This window comes from Grammomys surdaster, unplaced genomic scaffold (assembly GCF_004785775.1).
Source record: "Grammomys surdaster isolate TR1022 unplaced genomic scaffold, NIH_TR_1.0 195, whole genome shotgun sequence".
Lineage (NCBI taxonomy): Eukaryota > Metazoa > Chordata > Mammalia > Rodentia > Muridae > Grammomys > Grammomys surdaster.
Window position 1 is genome coordinate 1,288,405 of NW_021604640.1, and position 16,808 is coordinate 1,305,212.

Here is a 16,808-nt window from a genome sequence, read left to right on the forward strand (position 1 = left end):
TTATAACGGTGATCAAATCTACTTACAAAGAGAAAATGAATGGAACACTGAAGCTTCCTTTAAATGAAAACCTGCTGAGCGTGATATAGGTAGGTCAGCCATCTCTTACTGGCTCCAAATGAGTATGTTTATAGAAAGGAAAGGGAGAATGGGGAAATCACATCTGCAAGTATATTTATGATGCTTACTATAGTTAAAAAGTGTTTGATTATCATTTTATTAATTTGTAAAGGCATGGTAAACACTACCTTTAAAGTTTTTGGGGGTTTGCCAATCCATATGTAAATATTAAATGAATTGAAATCATTTAACATTGTACATTTTTAGTTTATTATAACATTGTGGTGTTCTGTGTCTGTTAAACATAAAAAGTGCTAACATAGACTTTGTATGATCTCATAATTTATTTTAACAGATCTGTCAAGAAAGTAGAATGAATGTGCAGTTACAGATTTTCACAGACAGGAAAATAATAAGAAACAAATGATTATACCAGAATAAAGTATCATTCCTTATGCATTCTAGTCCCCAAGAATGGTGAATATGCACAAGCATTATGTCTAATATAACTCCTATAATCATAATAGGTAATATAACAAGGCAATAACTATGATTTTTAGTTAAGATCAACTACATGCTTTTTTGAAATCCTCTTATACATCCTGCATTTCAGCAGTCATAATGCTAAAAAGTCTACAATATATATTGTAATAAATAAGGAGAAACACAGGCTTCTATTACTTTTGAATTGATGGCAGATTAAAACATTCCTCAGAAGTTTGCATACAAAATAATTTATAAAGGAGACACTTCAATAGCAATGTGGTTGCTACTGACACTGATGTTTCTCACCAGTCAATTGCAAATATACAGGGACATTACTACTGAAACTGTTAGGACTATAATATTCTTTGAATAAAAAAATAACAACTCATATGGGAAAATCTGTTATCAAAATATTGATACACAAGAATAGAAAGATGGCTCAGAAGTTAGGAGCACTGGCTGCTCTTGGAGATGACCTAGAATCGATTTTTGTTACGTACATGGTGGCTTACAAACAACAGTAACTCCAATTCCAATGTATCTGGTGTCATTCTTTAGACTCCACAGATAATTTTTGCATGTGATGTACAGACATAAAAGTAGACAAAACGATATACATAAAATAAGAAATAAATAAATATTTAATAAATATACACTAAAAATAAAATATTTCTATCCAAGTAGCTGTGAATTCTCCAAGACAGAAATGAACAGGACAGCCTGAAGAAGTCTGGCTATAAACCGCCTGAACCCTTTGGTTATAAAGTCTTGAATATATCTATCCAAAGTCTAGAGGAAGTAGGTGAGGTATTCGGGTACTAGATAGGAAGGTGATGGCAGTGGAGATTTATGAAGTGTTACTAATTTAGGTCTACCCCATCTGCTAAATATTCCTGTACTGGCTTTTATTGAAGCTTTCAAATTTACATCTCAATCACAACATAGTTTTAGTTTAATAAACCATTTAAATCTTCCTATTCAAGTGAAGTGTTACATAGCATAACACATCAGGATGCAAACTAATTTATTAAATATTAATATACTACACAAACTATGGTAATGAAATCAGAAGACTAGAACTGTCCTATTGTGATAAAACTTTGCAATACACATAATAGGACTTGACCTCAAATCCAGATCCAAATAAATATTAGTATTCCAATTTCATCTGCTTTAAGACTGGAATTATATTTTACAACGATTTTTTATTAAAAAAAAACAAATGAAATTAGATAAGTTTAAAGTTATATAATTAACAAACTAATTCAAACTTTCCTTAACAAATGTTAGGTATTTTTCCTAAAAGACTTCCACAGTACCATTTTCTGGTGCTGATTCATATTTGTCAATATTTTACTGTTTAATCTCTCTTGACATTTTCCTAAATTCAATCCTTTTAGGTTCCTTCTTCACAGAGTTTATGGTGCATATAAATCCTTGAGAGAAAAATTTTAACACACAGATGCTGGCTCTTAGATCTGGACTTGGAGATGAAATTACACCTTTCAAACTAGCTCAAAGCATGCTGCCAGACTAGCAAGCTCAGCATCAAATGGAAACTCTATAGATATGCACCGCTATAGAACTATTTCTAGACTCACCATCTAATCTAGGCAGGGAGATCAAGATTTTTTTTTATTGAGTCCTCAAAGGTAGTCACCAGCAGAGTAATAGTGCAAGCTTGCCTCAGAGCCATGGCTTCTTTTAAAGTTAAGTGGAGAAAATTCAATCTTTCAGCATTAAGTTTATTCTTCAGATGAATTTTATCATATGCTTCTCAATGATAAGAAGGCATTGTCTAGGACTTCACATACAATTCTAATGTCAAATCACTTCTCTTACAATACTGAAGAATTTTTCCTCTTTTTCTCTAAAGTTAGACTACCTTTGCACTGATATTAAAGGGTTAATTTAACTTTTTAAATTCATATTTATATTTCTGCTTCATTCCTAATTTCTTTTTATAAATTTATTCACACTGATGTTCTGCCTCAACATATGTCTGTGTGAGGGTGTCAGATCCCCTGGAACTGGAATTACAGACAGTTGTGAACTTTCATGTGGGTGCTGAGATTCAGACCTGGATTCCTTGGAAGAACAGCTAGTGCTCTTAACTCCTGGCCTATTTCTTCAGCTCTTCATTCCTAATTCTATTGTATTTTTTTTATGTTTTCTAAATTTAGGAAGATGATGGAAGTGAACTTGTCATACAAAGCCTTTATTTTGGAAGCATGTTAGTTTTTTGTTAAAGGCTTTTCTTGCATTTTTTTAAGATGATCATGTGATTTGTACCCTTAAGTCCATTTATATGATTTAATCTATTTAATTATGTCGAACCATATCTACATCTCTTTAATAAAGCTAACTTGATATTGGTGGAATTTTAACAGTGGTATTCACATTTAAAAAAAAAAACAAAATCCTAAAATTCATACAAAACTATAAATCTCGTGTATAATTGAAGCAAACTGGAGCAATAATAACAATAAATAATAATAATAATCAATATATAGGTGTTGACTAAATTTGTAACACAGACTGTTTCATGATAATATAACATTCAATTAGTTTATTCATATTGTGGAGATAATTTGTGTTTGTACATATTAATAATAATATATCAATAAAAAGAAAGGAATAATATTCCTGTCCATGTGTTTGTGCATGCACACACATGCAGTGTGATTTATATGAAAGGTAGAAGCCTACATGTTTAGTTTTTTCTCAATCGGTCTCCACTAATTTTATAAGACAGGATATCTCTCTGAACCTGGAGGTCACTTTCTCAGCCCTAGACTTACTGGTTCAGACAGACCTGTTTTATCAATAGAGCCATCTCCTGAGCTCCCTTCCATCTTACTGGGAAGACTCTGATGAAGTGTCTCTACTAATCAGACTTTTCTACTAGTAAACATACTTTTCAGTGTGTGTGTTTGTGTATGTATGGTGTGAGAGTGTGTGTGTGGTGTGAGTGTGTGTGTAGGTGTGGTTTGAGTGTATATGTGTGGTGTGAGTGTGTGTATGTGTTTTTTATCTGGCTGTATTTATCTTTGAGAAAAAAGGTGTTGAAAATAGATGGGATAAGAAAGAGAGACAAAATATATGTAAAAACACAGCAGAAAAGAAATAAAATATATTATCTTTTCTTATACTTTGTGAAAATATATATCTATGATATAGATGCTCTTTAAAAAGGCTGTGTATTAAAATTCCCTGTATCAGGCCATTGTTCTCCTTCATATTTGCCCCCTGGGCCCTGGTGTACTACAATATATCAATCCAAAGGCACCAAACTATCATCAATAAGGAAATCTAGTTGTACCTCCATACAACATGTTCTACTTTAATACTTCAAAACCTTTTGCTCACATCAGCTTTCTATTTATACATGAAGAGAATGCATCTCAGAAATCAAGTTAACAATTTATAATACTATAAATGCAAATACTTCACTACTTTGTGATCGACATTAAAGCAAATTTATTTTTGGAATGTTATAAATTTTATGTCCAAAATATTAGATGCCATCCTTTCACCACTTTACAGAACTAAAGAATATGAAGCTAGTATGCTTCAATGTGAAGTAAAAATGCATCCATATTTAAATATCTTACCAGTTATTTCTGTCATCACAAAAAAGAAGATTGGCAAAAAATGAAACAGGTTTAGATGAACTGAAACTAAGATGACATAGTATCTCATCATTTAGTCCAGTATCAGAGCCTTTGATGACTTTGCCATTTGGAAATGTCACAGCAAGTGGGTGAATCTCATCATCATCAAGAAGTTTTGCAGTGGGAATCTTGAACTGAAGAGTTGAATTACTGTTCAAAATATAGAATTATATATATATTATTACTATTTTGCTTAAAACACCAGCAATTAATGTGAATTGAATGTGTATTTATTTTCTCAAACTCCAACTATGTACAACAGCATTTTTAAATGTAAATATATGTTTATCTCTTATCTTTCTGTCATCTTTGTTTTATAAGGATTAAGAGAGATAATATATTAGAATATATATTAGAACAAATACAATAGTTTTTAAAAACAACTATCACGTAAACTTAATTTTCTTTAACATATCCTAATAAGGATTTGTCCAAAATGACCAGGTAACATATATAAATTTCATACAAACATATGAAATAATATTGATAGATTATATATATGAAGAATATTAAATACTTGGATACTATAAGGCACCTCAAGACAAATACTACAAATAAATTTTAACCATTACATGTTTTAACATTTAGCATGATAAATATTTGTTTACTACATACAATGTATATAGTATTTTAAAATTATTTTGCTAATCATAATTCTGTTGACAATAAATTGTAATACATTAGCTTTATTTTATTATACATGTGTAAACATACAGCAAATAAGTGTAATTAAATGGAAATATCATTCATTTAAAATTTTAATCAGTGTGAACAACATTCAGCTAATAAATGAAAACAGGAAAGATTGTTTTAAACTGGATTAATTATAATTGTATGCTATACTAGATAAAATATGGGAAATTAATTCAAAAGTCCACTAGAAAGCAATTTAGCTCTAACTGACTGTCACTCAATGTGTCATTTATGCTAACTTCACTACACATGAACAAAGAAATTGACTATCATCATCTCTTCAACACCTTTCAGAGTCATCATCTCATATTTTGAGTTCAAATAGTTTTTATATTGATATCACCATACATTAATTAAAGAGTTGAAAGGTTGAAGATTAATTCTTACATTAAAAAACTTTACTAACAAGAATAATTTGTAAGCCGGGCAGTGGTGGTGCATGCCTTTAATTCCAGCACTTGGGAGGCAGAGGTAGGTGGATTTCTGAGTTCGAGGCCAGACTGGTCTACAGAGTGAGTTCCAGGACAGCCAGGACTACACAGAGAAACCCTGTCTCAAAAAAACAAAAAAAAATTGTAACAAAATAAATTCCAATTTATATTATCTATAAACTAATAAAAGTTAATATCTCCACATAAAATATAACCTCAACAAAATTGTGAATTGTAAGGGTATGTACGTTTAATCTTCGAGAACTGAGGTTTTCCCAAATTAAATACCACTTAATGTAAACCCTGTTGCATCATCCATTATAACTTCCTAATAAAATACAGAAATTAAATATCATACTGCCTTCTTCAATTTGGATATTGTATTAACAGTGTTTGAATATCATTATTTGTAGGATAATCCGTCTAAACAGCCCCCTTAGATTTACAAAAAGCTTAATGTATTGTCTCTAATATTCTAGACACCACTGTCATACCAACTGAAGTTTATTCATAACCATAATGCTCATGTCCAAATAAATAGCAAGATATGTATGCCTACACTTATAACAAGAAACTTATATAGTTACTAGATTTTACTATACTTAAAAACATTTCTATGGATAACGTTAAACATAGTTTATAGTACACAAGTGAAATTGTTTTTCTAGCTACATTACTGAAACAGTCAAGACCTACATTGAAGACAAAACGAAGATGCATTACTAGAACATTAGCCTCTATAATGTTCCACATTAAAAACCATGATGCATATTTTCCTCTATCTTCAATTTTCCCACTCTCCCAAGCAATATTGCAGGCCTCAAACAACAGGTATAGAAGAGGGCTGTAGAGATAATAGCTCACAGCAGTTAAGTAAGTTGATGTTCTTGTAGAGGATCAGAGCTCATTTCTCAGGAATAAGTGGCTCACAACCACCTGTAATGCCTGAAGATTGAGAGACACCCCTTGCTGACCATAGACTGTGGCTACCAAAAGACCAGACTGGTGGTTAGCCCAATTGCCACCAGAGAAGTTTCTGGCAACTGATAGGAGTAGATGCAAAGACCCACAGCCAAACATTAGGCAGACCCTGAGGAACCCACAGAAGAAGGGGAGGAAGGATTGTAGGAGTCAGAACAGTCACAAACACCAGGAAAACACAGCTCACAGAATCAATAAAGCAGTGCATATAGAGGTTCACAGAGACGAAGGAGCAAACATGGAGCCTGTGTGGGTAGGAATTAAGTTTTCTGTACATAAGTTGTGTTTGTCTAGAGTGGTACTTTTCTTGAACTCTGTTGTGGTGGCCCATGGAAAGTGGTGTGGTCTTGTTGAAATAGGTGTGGCCTTGTTGGAGGAAGTGTCGCTGTTAAGGTGGGCTTTGAGATCTCAGTGCTCATGTTCTGCACAGTGTGGAAGAAACCCACCTCCTGGTTGCCTCCAGAAGACAGTTTCCTACTGCCTGAAGATCAAGATGCAGAACTATTGGCACTTCCAGCACCATATCTGCTTGCACACTGTCATGATTCTCACCATAATGATAGTGGGCAAAACCTCTGAATTGTGAGCCAGTCCCAATTAAATATTTTCCTTTATAAGAGTTGCCTTGGTTATGGAGTCTCTTTACAGCAATGGAAACACTAATTAAGATAAAAGTGGGTACTAGGGACTGGGGTAATGCTGTGATAGGCCTGATCATTCTTTTGTTTAGAGGAATGTAAATTTGGAGATTTTGGATTTGAAAAGCAGTGTAATGACTTACATGGGGCTTAATGGGCCATCCTAGTAGAAATATGAAAAACATTGGTGCTGAGTGTAATTTGAATTCTGGAGTCCTAGATCAAGAACTTTCAGAGGAGAGAGATTTTAGTATGTTGCCTGGAGATCATTCTTATGTTTTGGTGAAGAATGTGACTGCTTTTTGCCCTTGTCTGGGAAGTCTGGCTGAGGTTACAGTGAAGAGAGTCAGATTAATTACATTGACAGAGGAAGTTTCACAAAAGCCCAGCATAGACTTTGTCCTCTAGTTTACTCTCTTGAAGAGCATTTTGGTCAAGTATAGCAAAATGAAAAAAGAAAACTACAAAATATATGGTTCATGTATTGAAGGGGCACCAGTAAGCGGAATGGTTCTAAATCCTGTGTTTAAGAATAATAAATGGGAAAAAAAAGAATAATAAATGGAGAGGAGTTAGAGAAAGGACTGAAGGAGCCAAAGGGGCTTGCAACCCCATAGGAAGAACAATAATATCAACCAACAGACCCCCCCCCCCAGAACTCCTAGCGACTAAACCATTAACCAAAGAGTACACATGGAGGGGCCCATGGCTCTAGCTGCATATGTACCATAGGATGGACTTGCCGGGCATCAATGGGAGGAGAGACTCTTGGTCCTGTAAAGGCTCTATGCCCCAATGTAGGAGAATCCAAGGGTGGGGAGGCAGGAGTGGGTGGGTGAGTGGGGGAACACCCTCATAGAAGCAAAGGAGGGGTGATGGGATAGAGAGATAACATTTGAAAATTATATAAAGAAAATATCCAATAAAAATATATTGCTGTTACATGAGAACAAAAAAATAGAATAATAAGTATAATTAAAGGAGTGGTAGCCTCGAGGCAAGATCCCACCCAGCTATGCATTTTGGTTTTGCTTTTGCAATTGAATAAGGGATAGATCTATCATGCTAGACATTGTTATGACTAGGTTGTTGTTTTCATTTAATCTGGAATGAACTACAATCCCGAAAATGAAGGCATACTTGTGAGGCTAGAAGACCCAGGCTTTTGATACAGATCTTGCATGCATAGGAGCTATGAAAAACCTAGGTCTAAACATAGGGGTAAATACCTTAAATCCCAGGAGACAGAGACAAGCAGATCTCTGAGTTCAAGGCCAGCATGGTACAGAGCAAGTTCTAGGAAAAGAAAAGCTTAGGCAGTGAAGGATGTAGACCAAGGGAGAGAGGCTATGTTCCAGGTCCAGCACAAAGGAAAACTAGGCAGTTTTGTCCATTTGGCTATAGCTCTAGAGTCAAAAACAGAGGAGGTTTCTGGGACAGCATCAGAGGGAGATTTTGGATAGCTGGCGCTAAGAAATAAGCAGTATTTAAGAAGAGACCAGCATCACTGAGGTGAAATATCAGGGAAGTGTTTTCTGAGATCACAAAGAAGCTGTGTTTCAGAGATAGGCATTGGGCTGGCAGCAGGATTTGGTACTAAGTAAAAATCACCCAGGTGGTATCAGTTTTGAATGGATGAAGATGTCATGGAGAGCAGCTGAGGCTTGGCATTGTGAGAGGCCAGGAAAGGTCATTGGTGAAAGTACAGCCTCAGTTACAGGTGACAGCCCAGATCTAAAGGGGTCATGCAAAGAAGTTGAGGCTTGGCATCATGAAGAGAGCCCATTAAAGGCTATGGTGAATCCTAGTTTCAGAAGAAGACCACAGTGTATTGGAGATGGCAGTACCATGGAATGACCACCAAGAACAGCAGCAGCATTGGAGTGGAGTCAGCCAGAGCCTTAGAGTGCTACAGAGGTCAGAGCTGGAGAAGTGACCTATGGAGTACTTAAGATATTGTGTGGCTACCAGACATTGGAACAAGAAGCTATGAAGTGTAAGTTGCCTTAGATACCCCAAGACCCTAAGATGTATCTAGGAGATGTCAGAGCCATGAGATACCTACCAAAGAAAGCTGTCAAAGAGAAGTGGAACCAGAAGTCATTCAGTCAACAAAGCTGAAAGGAGTTCATGATCTGAAGAGTGTTTTTACATCAGACATAGAGGTGTAGAGTTTGGAGTTTTCCCAGTTGGTTTTCTCTCTTGCTTTTGTCCAGTATTTCCTCACTATGGTATTTTGGAATGGTATCCTGTGATGTTGGAAGTATGTGATGTACTTTATGATTTCAACTTTATAAGTGATTATATTTAAAAGTGCATGAATCTTAGACGAGACTTGAAAAGACCTTTGGACTTTTAAACATTGGTGGTACTGTGATAGACTACGGGGCATTTTTAATGTGGGATTATATGTATTTTGCATTGTGTTAAGGCTAGAGGTATGGCTCTTATAAAGACATGTGTTTGAACAAGCCTATGGGGCCAGGGTGTGCAATATGGTGGTTTGAATAAGCTTGGCAAATGAGAAGTGGCACTACTAGGAGGTGTGGTAATGTTGGAGTAGATGTGACCTTGTTGGAGGAAGTGCATCACTGTGGGGGCAGGCTTTGAGGTCCTATGCTCAGGGTCTGCCCAGTGTGCAGAAAAGAGTCCCCTCCTGGCTGCCTGTGGAATAATCTCCTCCTGGCTGCCTTTGGATCAAGATGTAGAACTCTTACCTTCTCAAGCACCACTACTGACTGCATCATGCCATGCTTTCCTCCATAATGATAATGGACTGAACCTCTGAAACTGTAAGTCATTCCCAACTAAACGTTTTTTTGTTTTTAGAGTTGCCATGGTCATGGTTTCCCTTCATAGCAATGAAATCCTAAGACTCCTAACAGTGGAAATGTGGAGGTGGGTTGGGGCTGGTGATTTTCTCTGACTCCTTTGCCTGTTCTTGAGACACCTTTCCTACTGGGTTACCTCATATTCTCCTGATATATATTGATGTCACTGAGAAGCCTGTTCTTTTCTGAAGGAAAACAGAGGTGTAGTGGATGAGGAGGAGAGGGGAAAACAGAGAGAACTGGAAAGAGTAGAAGGATGGAAGGCTTGGAAGAAACTGGCAAGAGTAGAGGAAGGGAGGCTGAGGTCAGGATGAAGTAATAGGAAAAATTTGATAGCTGATACATTTTGGAGCACATGGTACACATATGACCATATATCTAGGATCTGAAGAGGAATGCTAAGAGATAAATGTGGTCCCAATCAATAACAATTGACTTAGTTTTATAATTAGATGGAAATGAATTCTGACTAAACTTAACATATTGGAGGAGAAATAAGACACAGAAGAATTTGAAGAGGCTGCTAATATATATTTTCCTGACTAGATATTGAACAAACGATGCAGTTAAACCATCCTAGACTAATTAGCCGTATAAATTCCAAGACAATAAATTAATATAGTTTGGAATATCAAATTAATGTTTTAATGTACAAAGTTTGTGTTGTTTCTTTTACATTGAAATTTTAAGCTTATTTCTAATTCCACATGGACAGAGATTTTTACAAAAAACAGCAAGAATATAAATGACTAGAAAGGCTACTTCATATTTTTATAATGTCAGTGTATACTTAAGCATTCTAATAGTGCTTCCCAAGTACAGCAAGTCTGACATGACATAGAATTTTCACATAACAGAGATATAAAAAAAATGTACATAAAGATGTAGAAAAATCATATTGAGGATTTACCTGAAATAGTTTTGTGGCAAAATTTTGATATCTACCCCAGTTGTGACATCCAAAGGAACAGGAGTAAAACATATAAATGATGGATCAAAAGAAATCTTTGGTAATTGTATCTCTCCAATCAGATGTAATATTCTATAGTCAAATAAATTATCATTTAAACGTATAGCAACATCAGCTAGGTATGTTATGGGCTCTTCTATTAAAAAAAGAGGTATATATTAGTGTATATAAAAAGTGTACATACTATAAGCATTAATAACAAAAGGTACTATGATATTACAGCTCAGTGAGGTAGACTAGCTTACCCAGAAACAATGCAGCCCGAGGAAAAAGTAAAACTAAATGAAGCATTATTTTTAAAAGAGCATTTTTTCAAATATACCTTGTCTCAGGCTGGAGCAAATCTTTTAATATCTGCTACATGGGGGAAAATATATAGTGGGGAAGAAACGTTTACTACATGAGGGAAAATAAAGAATATATGGAAGTATTTCAGTTGTTTCCAATGCTTTAACAAAAGCTGCTAATCCCTTTTGGTATATAGGATATGAAGATGACATCACAAACTGCCTGAGGATCTTATGGGACTACTGTAAAATGGGTGTGGTGAGTGAAATTCTCTCAGCTATGAAGATTAAGAAAGTCTGTCAAGACCACTGGAAAAATGGATCAGCAGTTAAGACCCAAGCCCCTGCATGGTAGATTACAACCAGTTCCAGCAGATCCACCACCTATTTCTGGCCTCAGCAGGCCTCAGCTAGACACAGGGTATATGCACAAATATGCAGGTAAAACATTAATATACATAAATTGCTTTAAAAATAGAAAAGTACTTACTTGGACAGAAATGTATGGAAATAGTATACTTTTCATTTGGTTTCAGACTTCCAATCAGTGCAGTAAATTTGAATATGCCACTTTTGAAATATTTGTCAATTTTGCCAATATCCAATGACCAAAGAACTGTTTTTTTTGAAATATTAAATAAGACCAGATCCTATTCATATATGTGTATACAAAAGAAGAAATTTTAAAAAATTAATAATTGCATTATAAGCTTTAGTTCTTAGAAACAAGATCTGAGAATTTGATTATGATGCTATTAACATAGACTATTTTACATTGTTGAACTTACATTTAATTGCTATGATATATATGACTAGTGGACAAAGAATCTAAATCATCAGTTATCATTTGATTATGATTAAGGTATTGGTAGGAGCCCCTATTCTTTCTGAAACTTTAGGAGAACATTGCTAGCATTGCTTTCTTAAATATTTAAGGCAGTCACAATTCTTTTCTATGGGTCTAGTGGGAAATATTATAGTAGTGACATTGACTTCATATGAAAAGCTCTATATGTAAATATGTTCTTTACATTCCCTAATTCTTTGAAGTTTATCATACCACTGCCAAAGTACAGTCTAAGAAATTGGAGAATAGCAAAGAAACACAGCAATTGGAATGAGAGTCATTGTGATGTGACATATGCTTTTCAAAAGCCCAGAGACCAGCTTGCTAACCTTAAGAAGCTACAAATGCATACATATACACACACACACACACACACACACACACACATACACAACACACACATATCATATACACAAAATATATTTCTGAAAAATATGTATTATAATATAATACATGTATATTATTTTTATATATATATATATATATATATATATATATATTACTATTCTCCATAAAGTCCAGTGCTGTTGCTCCAAATATCCTGAATAAATGTGGCAAATTACTAATAGGAAATAGTTCAAAAATCAATTAAATAAGTGAAAACTCCAAATTACCAAGTAATTATGACTAACAAAGTCTATAATTTATCTACATACCTGAATTCTTGTGACCTCCTTATTATGCTGAAGCTCATATAATGGGACTTTAAAGAGAAACACAGTGCTGGATAAGTCTAATGGTGCCCTCAACACTTTAAAAGAAAAGTAAACATAAATACAATATTAATAAACAGAATGTGGATATTATTTAATATATTTTCTAAAATAAAATAATAAAGTTAGGACTCTTTCTGTTTCTTACTCCTAGTCAAAATAAAAAAATTCCATTTTAAACATTTCTAAGAAACTTTAGTTTACATATTTGCACATCTTATAAATTTTTAGTGGCAATAATTACATGTAAAACAAGACAATAAGAATTGACATGGTGAAAAATCAAAAAATATACATAATATGGGAATAAGAAAGGACAAGTGGTGATAAATGATTTCTATACTGAAGTATAAATCATGCAAAATGGAGAAACAAAACCCGACTGGAATGCAAGGAAAATAAATAGTGACAATTTTATTGACTAACTGATACTCTACAGTTATGCAGGAATACAGATTTCTGTAAAAAAAAAAAAAAAAGAATACATAAGGGGTAATTTTTAGCCATTCTTTTCCTTTCTGTTTTAAATGTATTTCTGAAATATTTCAATCCTTAATAAAAAAAGCATATGATCTCATAAGCGTAAGTCAGTTTGTGATCCTAAAAAGGTATTCAGGATATATGTCTTTCATTATATCAATTAAATTAATGGCTGCTTTAGCAAGGGGTTGAGATATGTATGACATGAAAATCTTATTAATGCTTTGCACTATAATATCATACCCAATGGCAGTAATGAGAAACACTAAAACAAGTCATAGTAGATCCAAAGCAAGAATTGAATACAAAATGGCTTTTCCATTTGGAAATTAACAATAATTTATGGTATAACCAGAAGAAAATGGTTTCTAGAATATATACATAAAACTCACAATTTGCTTTGACATATTCCAGTATCATCTGGAAAGCCTAATTTCAATTAAAGTTGAACATGGTGACCTTGAGATAGATTTCTCAACCAACACTTTCTAAGAAAACTAAACAACCAATTACTAAAGGCTTAGTATGTCAGACCGACTCTTACCAACATTAAAACATGCATTATTATCCAGAATGCCAAAGACACAATATATAGTATGGAAGATACCAATAGATGTGTCAAAGCATGCAATGAGCAAAGAAACTGAGGGAAAACAAACATGAAATTTTAAAGGAAAGCATTGTATAATGGATCAGTAGAAATAACATAGTAAATTGGACATCTTACCAAAAGCAATCTACAGATTCAATGCAATCCCATCAAAATTCCAATACAAGTCTTCACAGACGTGAAAGACAATTCTCAACTTCATATGGAAAACAAACAGACAGACAAACAAAAACAGAATAGCTAAAACATTCTCATAAATGAAAGAACTTCAGGGGGAATCACCATCCCAGATCTCGAGCACTACTACAAGGCAATAGTGATAAAAAAAAAAAAAAAAACATGGTATTTGTACAGAGACAGACAGGTATATCAATGCAATAGAATTGAAGACCCAGGAATAAACATATACACCTATGGTCATTGATCTTTAACAAAGAAGTCAAAACCATACAGTGGAAAAAAAAAGTATTTTCAACAAATGGTGCTAGTCTAACTGGTGATATGCATGTAGAAAAATGAAAATAAATCCATATTTAATTCCATGCACGAAGCTCAAATCCAAATGGATCAAGGACCTCAACGTAAAAGCAGATACACTTAATCTAACTGAAGAGAAAATAGGAAAACAGCCTCAAATGGATTGGCACAAGGTAAAGTTTCCAGAACAGAACATCAATGGCTCAGGCTCAAAGATCAACAATTGACAAATGTTACCTCATGAAACTGAAAAGCTTCTGTAAAGCAAATGACATTGTCAATAGGACAAAATGTCAACCTACATATTAGGAAAAGATCTTCACTAACCCTACATCCAATATAGGGCTAATATCCAAAATATATAAAGAACTCAAAAAGCTAACTTCCAAAAATTAAATAACCCAATTTAAAAATGGGATACAAAGAGAATTCACAACAAAATAATCATGGAAGGCAAAGGGAGGGAGTGACATAGGTGGGACAAGAGACGGGTAGGGGAAAGGGGAGCAAGATCAGATATGGGAAGGGCCAGGAGAGACGTCCAAATTGCCAGGAGAATGAATGGAAATATACAGCCACAGGGAGTGGGGGGGACAAGCTCTAGAAAGTCCCAGAGACCTGGGATGTGAGAGGCTCCCAGGACTGAATGAGGATGACATTAGGTGAAATCCCCAACAGTGGAGAGATGGAACCTGAAGAGACCACCTCCAGTAGATAGACAGGGCCCCCAGAAGAGGTATGAGTTTACCAACCTATCTTCAAAAATTTTGACCTAGAATTTCTCCTGTCTAAAAGAAATGTATGGACAAAAGTGAAGCAAAAACTGAAGGAAAGGCCATCCAGTGACTGTGCCAACTTGGTACCCATCCCATGAGCAGGCACTAAATCCTGACACTTTTAGTAAAGCCATGTTGTGCTTGCAGACAAGAGTCCTCTCAGAGACTCTACTAGCAGCTGGCTGAGACCGATGCAGACACTCACAGCCAACCACTGGACTGAGGTTGGGGACCTCTATTGAAGAGTTAGGGGAAGAATTAGAGGAGCAGAAGGAGGTAGCAACCCCATAGGAAGAACATCAACTAACCTGGACCCCTGGAAGCTCCTAGAGACTAAGCCACCAACCAAAGAGACAAAGGATGGGCTGGTCCATGGCCCTCAGCACATATGTAGCAGAGGACTGCCTTGTCTTGCCCCAGTGGGAGAGGATTCATCTAATCCTATAGAGACTTGATACCTCAAAGAAGGGGGATACTGATAAGGGGAGGGGAATAGGATGGGGTGGGAACATCCTCTTAAATGCAAAGGGGAGGTGAATGGGGTGAAGAACTCTAGGAGGAGGGAACCAGGACAGGGGCAACATTTGGAATGTAAATAAATAAAAAAAATTTAAAAATACAATATTTTAGAAAAAATATAAACCTTAATTTTTAATAGAACTTCAGAAAATAGAACTTCTGCTACTTCAAAATTAAGAAAAGCACTAAAAATAGAAAAGAAATTAGGAAAATTTTATATTCTTATGAAGTATAGAACAGGGATACATTTGAATTTGTAAAAATAATATTAAATATAATGGAAATAATACAGATTTATCGTGAAGTTAATGGACATATTTATTGAAAACTTCATAAGAACAAAAATAAACATCTTAAAAGTTCATGCTAAATATAAAAAATGTTATAAACAAATACAAAATTTATCATGAGATATAATGTATCAATTTAAAAGATCAAATTTTAAAATAATCTTTTTGTCAAAGCTATCTTAAATGTAGCCTGGGATGGCCTCGAATTCATGATTCTTCTGCCTATGTCTCCTTCACCAAGTGCTACTATGGAAATAGCCAACCAATGACTGTCCCAAATTGAGACCCATCCCATGGGCAAGAACCAATCCCTGACACTATGCTATTCTGTTAACCTTGCAGACAAGAACCTAGCATAATTGTCCTCTGACAGTAGCCATTGGAAAGAGAAGCAAAGAGCCACACCCAAACTTTAGATGGAGCTTGAGGAGCCTTATGGAAGAGTTGGGGAAAAGATTGAGGCATCTAAAGGACAGGGACTCCTCATGAAGAGCAACAGAGTCAACTAACCTGGACCAGCAGGGGTTCCCAGAGACTGAACCACCAATCAAAGAGTGAGTAGGGTCTGGACCTAGGACCCCCTCCACAAATGCAGCAGATGAGCAGCTTGGTCTTCATGCAGGTCCCCCAAAAACTGGAACAGTGGCTATCCCTGTTGTCTGACTGCCTGTGGATACTGCACCCTTAAACTGACTGCCTTATCTGGCCTTGGTAGGAGAGGATGCTTGTATTCTCCCAGTGACTTGAAGATGGGAGAGTCTTAGTGGGGATTGACATTCAAACTGGGGCTTCTTTTGAGAAGGGGAAGATGAAACAAGGGGATGATTTGCATGAGGAGGTACTGGGAGGATATGAAGGACAGATATTGAATTTAAAGTGAAGAAAGAAAGACAGACAAACAAAAAGACAGACAAAGAAGAGAGAAAGAGAGAAAGGAGAGAGAGAAGAAAGAAAAAAAACAAAAGAAAGGAAGGAAGGAGAGAAAGAAAGATAGAAAAAGAGAGAGAGAGAGAGAGAGAGAGAGAGAGAGAGAGAGAGAGAGAGA

At 35.2% G+C, this 16,808-nt stretch overlaps 1 protein-coding gene across 1 annotated transcript in view; it reads right to left on the reverse strand.

Moving 5' to 3' along the window:
- The window catches only part of Cfap47 (cilia and flagella associated protein 47), a 230,304-nt gene that overhangs the window by 158,074 nt on the left and 55,422 nt on the right, over window positions 1-16,808 (reverse strand). The window contains exons 23-26 of the mRNA XM_028769943.1: window positions 12,555-12,649; window positions 11,542-11,701; window positions 10,705-10,900; window positions 4,161-4,370 (exon numbers count right to left, since the gene is read on the reverse strand). Coding sequence (XP_028625776.1) covers window positions 4,161-4,370; window positions 10,705-10,900; window positions 11,542-11,701; window positions 12,555-12,649 — 661 coding nt within the window. The remainder of the gene's footprint in view (window positions 1-4,160; window positions 4,371-10,704; window positions 10,901-11,541; window positions 11,702-12,554; window positions 12,650-16,808) is intronic.